This window comes from Phocoena sinus, chromosome 9 (assembly GCF_008692025.1).
Source record: "Phocoena sinus isolate mPhoSin1 chromosome 9, mPhoSin1.pri, whole genome shotgun sequence".
Classification (NCBI taxonomy): Eukaryota; Metazoa; Chordata; class Mammalia; order Artiodactyla; family Phocoenidae; genus Phocoena; species Phocoena sinus.
The window spans coordinates 2,833,642-2,849,397 of NC_045771.1; the positions used below are offsets into that span (position 1 = coordinate 2,833,642).

General features: G+C 51.6%; 1 protein-coding gene across 1 annotated transcript; it reads left to right on the forward strand.

Moving 5' to 3' along the window:
- The first annotated feature begins 13,396 nt into the window (after window positions 1-13,396).
- LOC116759712 (epithelial cell adhesion molecule-like) lies at window positions 13,397-15,339 on the forward strand. The gene is given in 6 exon segments (XM_032643752.1): window positions 13,397-13,427; window positions 14,262-14,315; window positions 14,420-14,489; window positions 14,532-14,615; window positions 14,617-14,840; window positions 14,843-15,339. Coding segments are annotated over 6 exon segments (957 nt in total). The 3' UTR covers window positions 15,337-15,339.
- The last annotated feature ends 417 nt before the right edge of the window (window positions 15,340-15,756 follow it).

The window sequence follows — 15,756 nt, forward strand, 5'->3', positions numbered from 1 at the left end:
GCAAGCTTTCCCAAATGTCTCTTTATTTAACGCCTTTCTTTCTTTATCTAACTTTTTCTGTCTAATCCCTGGTAATTTATTGGAGAACAACATGCTTTGGAAAATGCTGTTCCAGGAAATGATAACAGGTGGCATGCATTGCACTTACCATGTGCTGGGTGTCTTGCAGACATGACTTTCATTAGATTCTCAGAGAGGTCTGGGACCCAGAAAAGGTTAAGAAACACCAGTTTATGCAGACATCCTAAATCGTCCTTCTCAAGAATTTTGTAGGGTGGAATGCTAAAGCCGTCAGGGTCTGACGTGCCCTTCTACACGCATGAAAACCTAAATGGACATTTTAGGAATGGGTAGCAGTACCTTTCCCATTGATAGGATCCTTCCTTTTCAGTGATACTTCAGTCCTAAAGAGGAGCCATAAATTTTACTCCCGGCCACCTGCCCCCCAAGCATCGGGCAGAGCAAATGGTCAGACTGTGCATAGTCCAGGGCTGGGCAGTGTGGAGCCGGCCACAAGCACGGGAGGATGCAGAGGTCAGGGTTAGGGGTGGACGGACGGCAAGGACGCAGGAGGGAGCTTGGCGAGCAGTGCGGGGGCATTAGCACCCGTGGATGCAGGGGGAGAGGCCTTACGTGGGATTTTCCGTGGGTCTGCTTCACACACAGCTTTTGGTGATTCGGTCCTTTGTCACAAGTGGAGCCCCTGCAGTGTACGTGGCCGCTGTGCTACACGCACCACGTGTGTTTTTTCTCATTTATCCTCTCAACCGCCTTCTGAAGAAAAACTGCTGTTGCTAATATTTTGCAGGTGAATAACCAGTCTTAGAGGGGATAAATAGCTTGCTCAAGGTCACCCAGACGGTGAGGGGACGTCCAGGATTGCAACCAGGCTGCCTCCGACCGACCTGCTGATGAATGAGATGAAGGCCCTGGGGCCCCAGGAGGGTCCCGCTATCTCTGGAATCCCTGGAGTCAGGTTCTATTTTTCATTTTTCCATCTGTTGTCTCCTGCAGCTTTGGCCATATGGTGACGTCAACTCCCGTGCAGGTTCATTTTCTTCTCAGGAAGGGGTGCTAAGATGCCGGTTGTGATAAACCGCAGAGGCAAAGTGGAGGGAGTCACCTGGGGTGATGGAGGGACGGGGCACAGAAGCTCAGAGAAGGGGCCTGCAGGGGGCCTCCATGGGCATATGCGGTGTGCCAAGAGGAAGTGACGTCCCTGTCAGTTCGGGGACATCTAGGCTGGGGTGGCGAACCAGGGCTGTGACGGAACTAAGGACCCAGGCTCACGAATTTTGTCCAGCGCCCTTTCCACTATACACTGATGCTATCCCCATCACCAGGACACAGAGAACCCCAAGGACCTGTCTAGAAAGAGAGTGCACACTTGCCAACCACGCTTTTAATAGGAAATCAGTCCAGCCTGGACCCTTCTAGCTGCCCAGCGCCGGCAGCCGCAGGGGCGCCATCAGCCCGTGGGCATGTTTCATACCTTTGAATCCATCTTCCAGAACTCTGGAGCTGGGAATCCAGAGGTCTGGGGTGTTCTTACTTGGAAAATTGCCGTCTTTGTATGATTTGTCTGAACATTATGAAATTGCCATTTTGTAGGTCAAATGGTCGAATATCAGAAATTCCACTGGGGTCAAATTAATAGTAATAGTAATGGTGGAAGGAGGTCTGTGAGACGCGAGGTGGCTGGTGGAGAGTGAACGAGTAGGTGGATGGAAGGGCGTACGGTCTCCATGGGCTGAGGGGCTGCTGGAGTGGGCGTGCCCAGGTAAGGAGGTGGGAAGGGTGAAGGCGGGGGTCGGAGCCGTGGAGCTGGGTGCTGGGGCCTCAGAGAGATGGTGCCGGTCGTGAGGACCTGGGACCTGGCCTGAGAGTGGGAATGGGGGGAGCAAGGACAGGAAGATGTGGGTCAGAACGCGTGTGGTGCTTGTGGGGCTTTGGCGGTTCTTAAATGTGCACAAGGTAGATGCTGTTATCACTCCCATGTCACTGAGGCCAAAAGCAGTTTATGGATGTTTAAGAAAATTGTGTGAGTGGACAGATCCTGATGCTAAATCAGGTCCATCGGCCTCAAAAATACATGCTTTTCCCGCTGTGTTCTACTGTGAAAAGAGCTTGAGGAGTTCATACAAGCATAAGCTGATGTATTTTGAACTGCTGTCTACAAGTCATTTCTGCCTTTCCACATTCTCTGTTTCCTTCACACTCTGGCTCAAAGCTGACTCTTTCAACAAGACTCTCCCCAAGGACGCCCTGGGACTGAGCCTTCCTTGACTTAAACTGTGGAGGTCGAGGCGAGCACACGTTGCACACCTCCGCCTCCAGGAACTTTCTGTTGTCTGCTTCAGCTTCTCTGCAGGGTCCCTGAAGGCGCCAGCTTGCTCTCTCCTCGTATTTCCCACCATATTCAGGGCAGGGCTGAGCTCCCGCTAAGTGCAGTGTTAAACTAGGAGGTCATCGGAGCTGAGAACGTGAGGCCAAGCTCGACCGAGAGGAACAAAGGCAGGAAGGAGGTAGGAGCATCGCAGCACTTGGGAAGTGATGCTCGCCGCAGGAGGTCTCCCTAGAAGAGCGGAGCTGACCCGTGTGCGGCAGGGCGCTGGTTCTCGCTGCGCGAATCCGAGAAAGCTCCCCGGTTCCTGCCAGGCAGGGGGTGGAGGTGGGGAAGGTACTGACCTGAAAAGACACATTACCTCTGTCACTGACAGCTGCCACCGGGATGGCCGGCACGTCACCTCCCGATCCTCTGGTATGTGTTGACCCTTTCAGATGCCTTGGCGCTGAGAGACTTCAGCATTCTGTGCATATCTGGATTTTTGTGGGGCAAGAGGTCTTTGCGGATCTCTTGATTTTTTTTACTTAAAGCCACAGGTGGGGGGCAGACAGGATGAGTTTAGGGAAAATGAAGCTTGGGAAGGTGGCAGCCTAAACTTGATTCCACCCCTGGAAGGGGGTCCTCATGTGGACCGCTCCTTGGTTTCCATGGTTACGCTGCATCCTGAAGGATGCCCTTTCTCAGTAAAGAACTCTTGCTCGACAGCATCATTTTGTGTGAACATGTCCCAGGATGCCAGTTAGAAAGTCAATTGCTAGAACAGCGTGGATTGGGTTCCCAATTCCCAAGGAGTTTCCAAGACTTGCCAGTCACCCCTCCCAGTGACCCTCTTCCCCCTTTACGTGTTGGGACATTGTCCATACCGGTCCCGCTCCACCCTCCCTCCTGTCTCCTCTCAGCGACCCCTCTACGTCCCTGGGGTGAAGCTCAGCCCCTGCTTTACTTGGCCTCTCTGCAGAGGCAGCCACTCAAAGTTCTGTTTTGCAAATTCGTAATATATTTTACAGAATATGGATCTGGAGCTCAAATTCTTTCTTTCTGTAACATAAAGCATCACATTGTTATACTTTGAGAATAAGTGTTATGTTTATTCAACAGTTTGAAAAGATGTGTATGTATACACTAGATATCAATGTAAGTTTCCATTAGATTTTAAATATCAATGATTTATTTATTTATATATTTATTTTTGGCTGCGTTGGGTCTTCGTTGCTGCGTGTGGGCTTCCTCTAGTTGTGGAGAGCGGGGGCTACTCTTCGTTGCGGTGTGTGGGCTTCTCACTGCGGTGGCTTCTCTTGTTGCGGAGCACAGCCTCTAGGTGCGTGGGCTTCAGTAGTTGTGGCACGTGGTCTCTAGAGCGCAGGCTCAGAAGTTGTGGCGCACGGGCTTAGCTGCTCCGCGTCATGTGGGATCTTCCCGGACCAGGGCTCGAACCCTTGTCCCCTGCCTCGGCAGGTGGATTCTTAACCACTGAGCCACCAGGGAAGCCCCCAGTGATTTATTTAGTTATTTATCAATTACTCATTCCATTTTGTTTTATAAAGAGAACATATTTAGAATCTTTAATAGTACTTTGTTACTTTTCATTCTCAAAATATCCATACGTTTTTCACAGTTTTGAAACTAAAATGGTGCCAGAACTTATATAGATGCTACAGTGCCACCCCTGCCCCCCGGCCACTGCCAGTCCACGTATTTTTCCCTCCGGGTTTTCCTCATGAGACTTCTTGATGGGCACCTCCTCATCTGGTTTTGTTAATAAGGTTTTGTTGGAACACAGGTAGCCCATTTGTTCACATTTGTCCTGCAGTCCACAGAATTCCAACCTGAGCCCCCTGAGTCAGGCTGGCTGACTTCTCGCCTGTACTAGTTTTGCTGGGTCTTTTAAAGCCCCTATCTTTCATGTTTGTTTTATTTTGTTTATTTATTTTTTGAGACTTGATGTTTTTCTCAAGAGTGTATTTTTAAATTTACTTTCTTTAAAACTTAATTTTTATTGGCGTATAGTTGATTTGCAGTGTTGTGTAAGTTTCTCCTGTACAGCAAAGTGAATCGGTTATATGCGTATACCCGCTCTTCTTTAGATTCATTCAGCCATATAGGGCATTACAGAGTATTGATAAATTTACTTGTACCATGTGTTTGAAGATTCCACATATAAGTGATATCATATGATATTTGTCTTTCTCTGTCTGAATTAAGACTGTATTTTTAGACTTCTCTCTTTTTTTTTTTTGCGGTACGCGGGCCTCTCACCGCTGCGGCCTCTCCCGTCGCGGAGCACAGGCTCAGCGGCCACGGCTCACGGGCCCAGCCGCTCCGCGGCACGTGGGATCCTCCCGGACCGGGGCGCGAACCCGCGTCCCCTGCATCGGCAGGCGGACTCTCAGCCACTGCGCCACCATGGGAGCCCTCTCTTCTTTTTTTTAATGACTGGCGTTAGCTGACCATTGCTCTGTATTCTGCTGTATGAGCATTTAGGGGGAAACTCATCTGTCTTATTACGGCTGGCAGGGATCGCTAAAGTTCTGCCTCGTGTGAAGTGAGGTCGGCCCACGTTTTTGGCCATTGGCCATTTGGAGCACCTTCTCTTACCTGGTCCTTTTATGTGGCAGCCGGTGCTGATCTGTCCTCCTCTCCCCGGCTACTTGTGACCTTTTCTGGAGTGACTCAAAATTTATTTCCTGCTTAAACAGACGGAAACAAGTAGATGCGTACGCTTCATAAACTGACATATAATAGAAGAGACAGAACGTTCATGCAGCGAATGTGTTCCACTCACTAGCATCAATACAGACTGGCTGCCTACACCCCAAAGTGCACCCGATTCTGTTACTCTGCACCACCTCGCCATGGGGTGTGTCTCGAAGTCACCATAACTAACAGACATTTGTATCTATTGTCTTATCTATTGTGTGTTTACCCTGGACCGGATGGTAGCTCATCCCTATATCCCGAGGGCCAGGGAAAGTAAGTGGCACAACACTGGGTTCTGTAAGCATTTCTTAAAGAAGTGAATGAATAGGAGAGTCTCTGTGGGGACCTGGGGAAGTCTAGCTGTGTTTCGGGGTGCCTGTGTGTGGAGGGGTGGTGACCTGGAGGCGCATGAACTTGGGAGGCCCGTGGGGACGGCCCACGTAGGTTCTCGTGTTACCCGTGTGTCTTGGGACCTTCAGGGGGCCCAGGCCAGGCCCCCGACGCAGAGCGAGGGGAGGACAGTCATGGTGAGGAAAGGCGTATGGGGGGCGAGTGGGGCTTAAGTTTCAGACTGGGGAGGTGGCTGCCCTACCCACGTGGACATTCTCCACACCTGAAAATCAGGGAACTATGCATGGAGTCCCTGCATGAAGGGTGTGTGGGTTAAGGGCTGCAGCAGCTCTGGGAAGCCAGGCTGGCTCTTCCTGCCCTTTGGCCTCACTGCTTCTGGGCTGGAGCAAACCCCAGTCCTGATGGGCCCCAGGGCCTGGCTCCTCACTCTGCTGTCCCCTCTCGGCGTTGTCTGTTACACCTGGGGCTGCCTGGGACTCTGGGGCTGGTGCCCGGGAGCCAGACCTCTCCTGTCTCCTCTGTGGCATGCCTCTAGGGGAGCTCAATGGGCACCTCTGGTTATAATCACCTGCCTTAATTATGGAGGGCCTCTACCTGCGCCGGCGGCTGCGGCTTGCATGATGTACTGGTGTTGAAAGCTCGGGAGATGAGAGGTCTTACGCGTGGGAGGGTGAGTCCAGACAGGGCTGGAAGCGTCCGTCACCCACTTGTCGTCCACCCTACGCGGCCGCCTGCAAGCGGGTGTAATTATTGTGCATTAGATTATAACCTGCAGGGATTTGTGGGCAGTTCAGAGAGATGCACCCCAAATGACACCCGGTCTAATCAATTCTTTTAGTTTATGTTATTTCAAATTGGGCTCTGGTTCCAAATCTTGATATGACCCACGGGCAGGAATTACAACTCCCCACCCCTTCACAGCGACAGAGCCCGATGTCAACACATAATTGCCTGCCTTTTGCCCATTATTTCCAACAATCAGTTGAGGGCCTGTGGCTCTCCAGCCTGGACATTTTTTGATGATGTCAGGGGTGCCTGGGAGTTGATGACTTAATTTTCTCAGAAACTGCGACATCATCTGTCACTGCCCGAGACAATGAACATCACAGCGGCGGCGCAGTCACTTCTGATTTGGGGAAGGCGGGCAAGGACGGACGCGTCCGGGTCAGTCTGGATCAGTGTGAGGGGAGGGAGAAAGGCAAGACAGCGCCCGGACTGCCAGCTGTTTAACATTCCGGTGAAAATTCTCCTTGTCGGAACGTGGCGAAAAGCCCAGCGGTGGCCACTCCAGCAGCAGCGAGAGCGCTGTTGGCCATTTTGTGCTTCAGGAAGAAAACGTTGACTGCTCAATACCTATTTCCCTCCCTGAAATATGCAGCCTGGGAGGGCAGGGGCCACGAATGCTTAGGACCAGGGCTGCAGCCTCTGAAGCAGGAGAGGAGAAATCCCAGTGGACGGCGCGGCCTCTGGCTGGGGTGGGTCCAGGAGAACTGCCAGCCGGACTCCGGGTGGCCGTGACGGTGGGGCTGGCGTTAGGCATGTGTGGACCCACAGGCTTACACCACGTCACAGACGCTTCTCATCTCCGGGCTCTGTTCCCGCCTCGTCATAGCTTCATTCTCGGGCAGACTCGCTCCGCAGGGCAGGGAAGCCGACCACTGGCAGAGCCACGCCTAAACCCTTACACCTTGGAATCCGAAAAGGAGAGAGTCCCTCTCCCTCCAAGGAGCACGCTCAAACTTCAGGCAAGCCTCTGTTGGCCCTGCTGGGATCACTTGCCACCTCGGAGCCAGTCTGCCAGCCTGGGTCACATGGGCGGAGGGCACCATGACCTTGTTCTCCCAGGACCATCTTGTGTGGAGAAGAAGTGACACCCGTGTCCCTCAGGTTGCTAGAGCAACAGCACAGAAGAGAACTTAGTGAGTGCACTCTTTACAAAGACGAGGGCCTGGCTGAGGGAACCCAGAAAGGGTGAAATCCCCCAGGACGGGCAACAGCAGGGAGCAGTTCCACCTCCAGGCCTGATGGTGAAGGGGAAGGACTGGTGTCTGAAGCCCAGCAGGACAGAGGCCAGGGGCCCCGCTGTCTCCTCTCCCCAGGCCCCGTCAGTGCCGCCCACTGGCTGCAGCCGATAGTGACGCAAAGGGAAAGGGAGCCCAGATTACCATCCACTTGCCTGCCCTACGGCTCAGACTCCCCAGTGTCTGTGTGATGTGCGAAGCGGGGGCGGGGCGGAGATGGACCTGGGGGCAGGTGGAGAGGAGTCCTCAGAGCACCCCAGGAGAGGCCGTGCTGGGGGGACAAACAACACCCGCTCATGAGCTTCAGAGAGGACATCTGCAAGCCTGCGCTCATTTCATCGCATTGAGCTACACACTTTATTATTATCCTTATTTGATTTAATTAATGGGACATGGATTGTGGGAATACACCCAGACCAGTATAAAAGACCAGCAAAGATGGCTAGAGCCCAAAGGTTCAACACTGACTAACAGAACGTACTGCTAAGCTCTTCTGAACCAGGTCCAGCAGAGTCTGGTGGGCTTCTGAGGATGAGGTTCCAGGGCCCAAAGCAGGGAAGGTCACTCAGAACCCAAGGACTGGAACTTCCCTGGCGGTCCAGGGGTTAAGACTTCACCTTCCAATGCAGGGGGTGCGGGTTCGGTCCCTGGGAGGGGAGCTGAGATCCCACATGCCTCGGGGCCAAAAATCCAAAACATAAAACAGAAGCAATATTGTAACAAATTCAATAAAGACTTTAAAAATGGTCCATGTCAAAAAAGAGAAATCTGAAAACAACAACACCCAAAGACCACAAAGTGTCTTTACTCTATATTTGGAAAGCAAAGTCTCTTGAGTGGTGTGATGGGCTGGGACCTGTGGATCACCTGTGTGTAGACATGGCGCTGGTTCACTTGGTCTGCAGCTTCCCTGTGGTGCATCTGTGGGAACAGGGCGTCCACCTGCCTCTGCTGAGGTGTGAGGTCCCCGCCTCAGCGTTGTGGCGACAGATGCCTTGTGACACGTCACACAGTCAGGTCCACAATGGTGTCAGTAGCCCAGGAGGTCAGGTCATGGCTACAGTGGCCGGGCGGCTGCTCTGGGAGGGGTCTGGACAGCATAGCTCTAAGATCCTGTGATTCTGGGAACCCCAAGGGGTGGGAATGAGGAATAGGTTACATACGTGAACCCCATAAAAGAGCCCGAGAAAGGCAAGAGGTTTCCAAAATGAGCTGAAGATGAGAACAGTCTCTGTCACAGATGAGGCGAAGAGCCGGTGCAGTGAGACTGCAGTTCATTGGTTCCAAGCCCGGCTTTCCACCAGAAATCAAGGAGGAACCTTGTCCAGATGTCCTGGTTGGAGGGACTGAAGTGAGGTAAGGTAAAAGGAAGGGTACTCTGGGTTATCTTTGACAAATTGTGAATTCACACAAGAAAAATGATTAAAACGTCTAGCAATTCAGATTGTGTCAGTAAGTCATATTGTGTAAAATACAGGAAACTTTTAATTATAAAATAGTTTTATACTTGTTAGATTGTATAAAACATACTACTAAAAGTTGGTGAGATTATGGTGAAATTGGCACTCCTATGAATTAGTATATATACTAATATAACTGGGAGGGGACAGTTTATTATATAATACAACATATCCAAATAATTTGACATAGTAAGCCTTCTCCTGGAACTCTAGACCAAGGAAACAACAAATCGAAGTGATAATTACGATGATGGCAGAAATGTATTTGGTATATAATCATGCATTAAAAAGCAAAATATGAATTTTATTGTGTACTATGTCTACACCTAAGTGAAATGAAATGTATGCAGTAAGTCTAACCTATTAATTTGAGAAATTATCGTAAGGTATTTCTTAATATTAAACAATCCTTCTCTTAGAATAAATCCCACTTTATCATGGTTCTTATTCTTCTAATGTAGTACCAGATTCCATTTCCTAATATTCTATTCAGTACTTCTGTATCCTCATTACCAGGTGAGATTAATCAATAGTGTTTCTTTGAAAAAAATCTCAGTCATGTTTGGCAGTAATATTAGGCTTCGAAAAATGAATTACGATATTACCCATCACTATCATCTGGAACAATTTGAAAGGCGAGAGTTGTCTATTCTTCAAAGCTTCGACATAATTTATCCATGAAATTATTGGGGTCTGGTGCTTTCTTGGGGGAGTCCATCCAGTGGATAATGCATCAGGGGATCCAGGGTCCCCATTCTGTCACTTGCTGGCAGGGTGGATCACTATGGCAGTTTTATCCCTTAATGTCTATTTTTGTGTGAGACCCAAGGTATTTCATGGAAAACAGTACTTAAGGCTGGTTACTAAAATGTAAACCCTTTAAAATAATAGTTTCAGCCTTATTTCTAAGCTCTTTTGTGAACTTAAATGCAGGAGTCTGGGGAGCACCATTGCTTTCTAGCCCAGGGCAGTCCCAGCGGACAGAGTGTGGGAAATCCTGCAAAGTCCAGGGTGTCAGGTGTTCCTGCAGTGTCTCAGCCACTCAGCAGCCACTCTTGGCTGTCTTTTTCTTTTCTTTTTTTCTCCATCTTGTGGCAACAGTTGTAGGTGTTCAGTCTTCCACACCCAGCTGTCCTTGCGGCCAGCACAGCATTGCTGCTGCCTCTCATTACTAGAGAGTTTAAGGCGAGGTGTGCTCGTCAGTGGACACTGTGTGTTCCTGTCCTCTGCCTGGCCGTGTGTGCCCTTTCCTCCTGCAATAAGTGAATCATAACAGAACTGACCAAATACAAGAGCTGAACGGCAATAACATAAGAGCTTTCGGCAAGGCCGAGGAGGGGGCGGGAGGTTCTCGGTCCCCGCACTGAAGCCTTCCCTCAGCTCCCGGCGCCCATCCCCCGGCTGCTTGCAGGGGCACCTAGGGCCTTAATGCCTTAGCTGAGACAGGCCTTCATACAAGAATGAACACTACATGGGCAAAGCCTTTTTCCTGTTTCCAGTTATCTTTCAGTTTATACGGTCATTTCCTGGGACATCAGACCCTGAGAGAGGGCATGCTTCTGAGGTGGCCTCTTACCCAGCCATTGTGCAGTTGGGGTTCTTTTAATTGACATTGGTTGAGCCTTTTATGTCAGGTGCTGTGCTAGGCACTGAGCATGAAGATGAATGAAACACTGCTATGCCTCCAGGTGGGGACCCAGGCGAATAAAGAGCAATGACAACATTAGGGCACAGCTCTGTACAAGGTAACTGTGCGTGTGTGAGCCTGTGCACGTGTGTGAACGTGTGAGCGTGCGTGTGGCAGGCGTGTGGGAGCCAGAAACCCACCTGGAGGGGATTATGCCTGGGCTGAGCTCTCAAGGAGAACTAAGACTTACAAACACAGGAATGGGTATTGCAGGAACAAGCAGGAGGGCTGTGAAGAGAACGGAGACGGCGCTTTGGGAGGAGCCACCAGGAGCTCTGTACATCTGGAGCTTCACACCGAGGGCAGTCCACTTACCCCGGGAAACTGTAACTTGCTTAAAAGTTACTGAGCTGTAACCTGCTTCCACCCATCAAGCTCGCTTTAATTGTTTTTACAAAAACTTGCATGTCCTCCGAGCCTTAAGCAGCCTAAACAGGAAGATGTTTGTTCCGGTCGTCTTCCAGGACCCTGGACTCAGCTGAGTCCTGGTTAAGCCTCTTTGAGACCCCGCCCCTGACCCGCCCACTGGGCCTGCACGGCCCCGCCCCCTGACGTCAGTGCCGGAACTTCCCCTGGGACGGCGTGGCGCCGCCATTTCTAACCGCGGCTCGCGAGGCGTCGGTACAAGTACTTGGGCCCGCGCGGAGGGCGACGGTTCTGTCAGCTTCCTCTTGTTTCCTGTCACCCTTCGGCACCTCCCCAGCCTCCTGCCGCCCTGCTTCCCTCCCGTAGACACCCCGGCCCCTCGCCTTTCCCGGGCACGTTTGAGGTCTGTTCTCCGGGCTCCCTTTCTCCGGCAAACCTCGGCCTCAGCGCGGGGCTCACTGCGCGTGGGGCGGACAGGCCGGTCACGTCAAAGGGCCGCACGCGGCGTGGGGCCGGCGCGCCACGCGTGAACGGAGCCGCGAGTCCAGGGAGACGGGGCGGGAGGCTGTGTGGTGAGTCAGCGCTGGGCCCCGGGGACGCGCCGGGGTCGGGAGAGGCGCGGGGGCGGGGCGCGTGGTGTGGACGCTCACGTGCTCGTGTGCGGTGGGCGGCCAGGCCGGGGTATCGCAGGCCGTGGGCAGATCCGAGCCCTGCGGGGCCCCGGGCTGCATGCGGACGCGGTGTCTCCGCCAAGAGAGTGCCCACCACCCCCTGCACGTCGTGTGGTGTGAGAAGGAAAAGGCGCAGGGGGAGAGTTGAGTGCGGGGAAGGAGGAGGACGGAGAGTGGGAAGGAGAGGGCCAGGGTGGGAGGGGAATCGGGAGTGACAGCTGCCAGTGCTGCGCCTCCGGGAGCCCGGGAGGGATTCGAGGCCTTCCCTCCACCTCTCCCCACGATCAGCCAGTTCCTCCACCTACTCAGCCTTCTCTAGGGCTCAGCCGGGTCTCTGTCCTCTGCAGCTTCCCCGCACTTGCTCGAGGTCAGCCGGATCCCTCCCTCTGCCAGATTCCTACCGCCCATCTGATGCGGAGCTCCTAAAGAAAGAAATGCCGGTAGGCAGGGCTGGGACTTCGTTTGCTTTTGCTTTTGCTTTCCTCTTAGCACGTACTCTCTCTTCCATTGGAACGAGCAGCAGGTGTTCCTTTGGGGTAATGTCTCGTTCTCTCCTTGGGTGCGAACAGGCAGAGCAACTGTCAAAATCCTTTTGGCCAGCGGCCAGGGGTGGGCATGCTTACCCTGCGGTTTACGGCTCGAGCCCAGTGAAAACAGAGTGACCAAAACACAGTTGGAGCCGATGTGTGCCTGGTGGCATCAGGGCCCGGGACAAGCTTCGGTCCACCCCCAGAGCTCCGGGGCTTTCCCCCTCCTCACCTGGTTCTCCAGAGTTGCCCTCGGTTCTGCAGCCACTCCAGGGCCCTTCCATAAGTGTCTTCCTGCCTGATGTGCCCAGTCCCACTGTTATATTTTTTTATTTTTCTGGCTGTGCCGTGTGGCTTGTGGGATCTTAGTTCTCTGACCAGTGATTGAACCTGGGCCACAGCAGTGAAAGCGCAGAGTCCTAACCACTGGACCGCCAGGGAACTCCCGTGGTCCCACTGTTCTTTGCCTGAAGTGGCAACAGGACACGGGGCTGAGTCCTGAGCAGCTCTGGAATGCCTCCCCACCCCTTCCATCTTTCTTTCTCTTTGCCCCTTTCACCTTCTCTCTTGCATCTCTAACTGTCAACTTGTTCTGAAATGCAGAGAATCCTCTGACAGTGGCCCCCAGAGTTTGTTCCGGTCATGTGGGACCCCCCCCCCACTGGGGGCTTTTCTCACTCCCCCAGCAGAAAGAAATCCACTAGACCAGACACTGGGCCCTGCTCCAGGCCTGGGCATTGCAACCTCCATGGACCCAGAGCCCAGGCTTTGGGGGGTCCCTCAAGCCTCTAAGCCAGGCACCCCCTGCGCCCACTGCCTGGTGTCTTGATGTGCTTCTCCCTGACAGGGCCGCATTCTCATGGTTGCCCTACACAAAGGTCACCAGCAGAGCAGTGCCCCTCCACGGCCACTGGCACCCAACCTGGGACCCAGCAGAGCCGCACCCAGCACACCTTTCTTGGGGAGCACAGGGAAGGTGGGAACCGTTGCTGATAGTGTTTGGTTTTCACTCTCCCAATAAAGATTAATTTCTTACAGTATCCTGTAGGACATACTGGAGTTCACTCTGAAATCCGAGGCTTCACAGCCCTCGTTTTCAGTGCTGTCCTAGCATAATTCTTACTCTCCTTTGTCTTAAAAGCATACTGGTTTGGACAATAAATTATAGACACTCCACCCAGAAGATGCACAACACAGACGAGACAGTGCCACCAGTAGGACAGCCAGTCCCTGCTGGGATTTCCTCATGGTTCCCAGTACAGACGTGCCATGCTAAAGCTCATCTATGTGCATGAGTCCGGTGCTGACTTAACAGTTACCTCTTTAAACATTTAGCAGTAATGGCAGTTCACTTGAGAAGGCATGTGAGAATGTCAGTTCTAAAAAAAGGTGCTGCCTGCCACCTGGGCGTGTGCGTTCCCAGAAGTGAAATCATCCGCAGCATTTAAGCGGTGGCAGAGGGCGGCGATTAGGCTCTCATGAGCTCGTATGAGGAGGGAGGCAGCTAGCTCACTTCTCCCCACACCTGCGAGCAGCGCAGGACAAGGGCCGGGGAGGGGCGGCTGGTGTAAATGCTTTAAGGAGAACCAGGGACACGCTGAAGACCGTCCTCCACCAGGGGCAAAGGAAACAATCAAAGAGTGAAGATGCAGCCCCCACTGAATGGGAGAAAATGTTTGCAGATCATATATCTGTTAGGGGTTCATTTCCAAGATGTGTAAGGAACTCCTGCCACTCAACGGCTAAAACTCTAATAACCTGATTTTAAAAGGGGGAAAGGACTTGAGTAGACATTTCTGTAAAGAAGACATGAAAAAGGCCAACTGGTATATGAAAAAGTGCTGAAGGTCACTAGGCATCAGAGAAATGCAAATCAAAACCACAATGAGATAGCACCTCACACCTGTCTGGATGCCTATTATCAAGAATAGCAAAAGACAACAAGTGTTGGCAAGGATGTGAAGAAATGGAAACCCTTAGACACTGTTGGTGGGGATGGGAAATGGTGCCACTGCTATGGAAAACAGTATGGAGAGTCCTCAAGAAGTTAAAAACGAGGTCAGGTAGAGCTGCTGCGCGCTGGAAGGCGCAGTCCGGTGGCCAGCTCACACTCGCACCAACCGCCCGGCCCCAGGGCTCCTCGCCGTCATCCTCCTGATGCGGACCTGTGTGGCCCAGGCCTTGCGCCGTGGGGCTGGCCATGGCCTCCCGGGGCTCTACTCTGTCCGTGCGTCCTCGCGAGAGCCCCCAGCCCACCTCACGCCCCTCTCGCCCTTGCCCTTGCATGCGCAGCAAGGCGCCCTCGGCCCCGGGTCCTTGCGTTCGGGCTGCTGCTTGCCGCGGTGGCCACGGCCCAGGAAAGGTGTGCGTGTGTGAAAACTACAAACTGACCACGGGGTCGGTGCCAGTGTACATCCGTTGCTGCACAACCTTCTGTCATTTGCACAAAACTGGCTACCAGATGTTTGGTGGTGATGGCAGAAACGACTCTCAAAGCCTGGGAGAGGAGGGAAGCCAGAGGACGCTATCCAGGCTGACGATGGGCTCTGTGATCCCGAGCGTGACAAGGGGCTCTTTAAAGCCAAGCAGTGCAATGGCACGTCCATGTGCTGGTGTGTGGACACTGCTGGGGTGAGAAGAACTGATAAGGACAGTGAGATATCCTGCTCCGAGCCAGTGAGGACCTACTGGATCGTCGGTGAACTAAAACACAAACAAGAGAAAAACGTTATGAGGATCAAAGTTTGTACACTGCACTCAAGGAGGTAATCATAAGTCGTTATCAACTGGATCCAAAATATATCACAGATATTCTGTATGAGAATGATGTTATCACTGTTGATCTGGTACAAAATTCTCAGAAAATTCAGAATGATGTGGACATAGATGATGTGGCTTATTATTTTGAAAAAGATGTTAAAGGTGAATCCTTGTTCCAGTCCAAAAGGATGGGCCTAAAAGTAAATGGGGAACTACTGGATCTGGATCCTGGCTGAACTTCAATTTACTATGTTGATGAAAAACAACCTGAATTGTCAGTGCAGGGTCTACAAGAGGGAATTATCGCTGTCATTGTGGTTGTGGCGATAGCAGTTACTGCTGGAATCATGCTGGTTATTTCCAGAAAGAAAAGAACGGCAAAGTATGAGAAAGCTGAGATAAAGGACATGGGTGAGATGCATTGGGAACTCAGGTGTATAGCACTTTAATTTGAAGAGTAACTACAAAAGGGGAAATTAGCAAGCAGACTCAGATTACAAACATATGAGCATAGGGCAAAGAGAAGATCTTTGAAGACCACTACTGTGCTAGTTAAACATCATATATTTGTAATAGTTAAACCTGTACTCAAAATATAAGCTGTTTGAAATTGACTTTACCAATCTTAAAATTTGACCACGAGTGTCATATATATGCAGGTCTGATATAAAACCCAAACCTAAAATTTGGATTGCATAGTTTGAATTATTTACCCCTAACATTGAAGGGTATGCATTAAATATGCTTCCACAGTAGGCTGAATGACTACTGTCTCGTCCATTTGTGATTAAGTAGCTGCCTTTCTCTTTACTTTGAGTTTTACACATAAAAACTTTTTTTTGTGAACTATGAAATAGAACATTTAAAAA